The sequence below is a fragment of the Gobio gobio genome (assembly GCF_949357685.1).
Source record: "Gobio gobio genome assembly, chromosome: 18".
In the NCBI taxonomy this organism is placed as follows: Eukaryota; Metazoa; Chordata; class Actinopteri; order Cypriniformes; family Gobionidae; genus Gobio; species Gobio gobio.
Genome location: NC_137111.1, coordinates 988,421 through 990,000, shown reverse-complemented (window position 1 = coordinate 990,000; position 1,580 = coordinate 988,421). Strand labels below are relative to the sequence as shown.

Sequence of the window (1,580 nt, the reverse complement as noted above, 5' to 3'; positions counted from 1 at the left end):
AGAAAGGGGAGTTTACCATGTGATATGCATTTTACAATGATTCATATGTATATTGTATATGTATATTATTTTAAATGAATATATGGCCGCACCACCTGACATTTTCTGGGTGGTAAAATCAGAAATCTTGTTTAATAATGAATTAATGCCGTCTTCAAAGCTGTAAAACCAATGTGAATCAACACCATACATTACATATTTTAGTAATCATCATAAATTAGGTCAATCGAAAGCTTACATTTTTTTTTTAGAAAGCTCAAAAAAAATTATTTTTGAAGTTTTATTATGGAAACGCAACTTTAAAACCTTTTTCCGGCCCAGTTTTTGTGGTATAAACTTCAGATTTGGACACATCTCGGTTAGACATACGGCTCAGATTTTTTTCCGTTAAAAATAGAGATTACTCGATTTTAATCGAATCTCATTTTTTACGTTCAAAAATCCCAAGAATCAAAACATATCCAGTGTCCATAAACTCATTAGTCAGCAAGACAAATTAACTCCAGAGAGGAGAATTTTGATAAAAATATGCACTATATTATGTATTCATTATAATATGTGATGTTCTTCAATGTTTGAATAAATCTGGCAAGTTTTTATGACAGCCACCATTTATGTTTATATTTCAAAAAATGAATTGGAGTAGAAATGATTAAATAATTGTAAAGTTAACATTATAACTTTATTATTAAAAAAAACATCAGTGTGTAATTTAAGTGTTCGTATAGAAATCAGTTCATCTGTACCTTCAGTATTACAGTGATGTAGTAACTGACTCTCAGTTGTTGACGTGTGTGTGTGTGTGTGTGTGTGTGTGTGTGTGTGTGTGTGTGTGTGTGTGTGTGTGTGTGTGTGTGTGTGTGTGTGTGTGTGTGTGTGTGTGTAACTCAGGTGATGTATAATCATAAGCAGTCGAACCGGTCCGTGTTTATTGTGTAACATCAGAAGGCGATATAAGGACACACTCCTGGGGTTAAACTTCTGAAAGAGTGTGTGTGTGTGTGTGTGTGTGTGTGTGTGTGTGTGTGTGTGTGTGTGTGTGTGTGTGTGTGTGTGTGTGTGTGTGTGTGTGTGTGTGTGTGTGTGTGTGTGTGTGTGTGTGTGTGTGTGACAGAAACATTATTTACTGAAGTAAACACGTCAAACACACAGCCAGAACTCGAGCTGGACTCTGGACCTGTTATTGTTGTGGGTCTGTCGCCGCCTGGAGGTCGGACGCGGAACTGCAGCCCGTGCCCTTCACGCGCTAAACCGCAGATTTCTGTTTATTATGGTCTGTATGTGCGGCTGCGAGGTCATTTAACCGCGTTGTGTGTACTATCCCTCGAACATCGACACTATTGAGCTCAGTGTGAGAGAGAAACACGGTAACTGACCTCGTGAGGTAATCTCTGAACTCTTTACTGCGGAGATGATCCACGGCTCGACGCGCCAAAGTCCCGGCCATCGTCAGTCAGAGAATAATGCGCTGATTATGATAATAATTCAGTGTGAGAGTAAACCCTGCGCGTTACTGCAGCTGGGCGATGAGAACTAGAGGACAGAGTCACGCAGGCGCGATACTGCGATCATGACGCAAT

General features: G+C 39.2%; 1 protein-coding gene across 1 annotated transcript in view; it reads right to left on the bottom strand.

The window, feature by feature from the left end:
- Positions 1–1,580, bottom strand: part of mpc1 (mitochondrial pyruvate carrier 1) — a 4,301-nt gene extending 2,721 nt beyond the window's left edge. Inside the window, exon 1 of the mRNA XM_079842409.1 lies at positions 1,373–1,580. Within this exon, the coding sequence (XP_079698535.1) occupies positions 1,373–1,447 (75 nt within the window). The 5' untranslated portion in view covers positions 1,448–1,580. The remainder of the gene's footprint in view (positions 1–1,372) is intronic.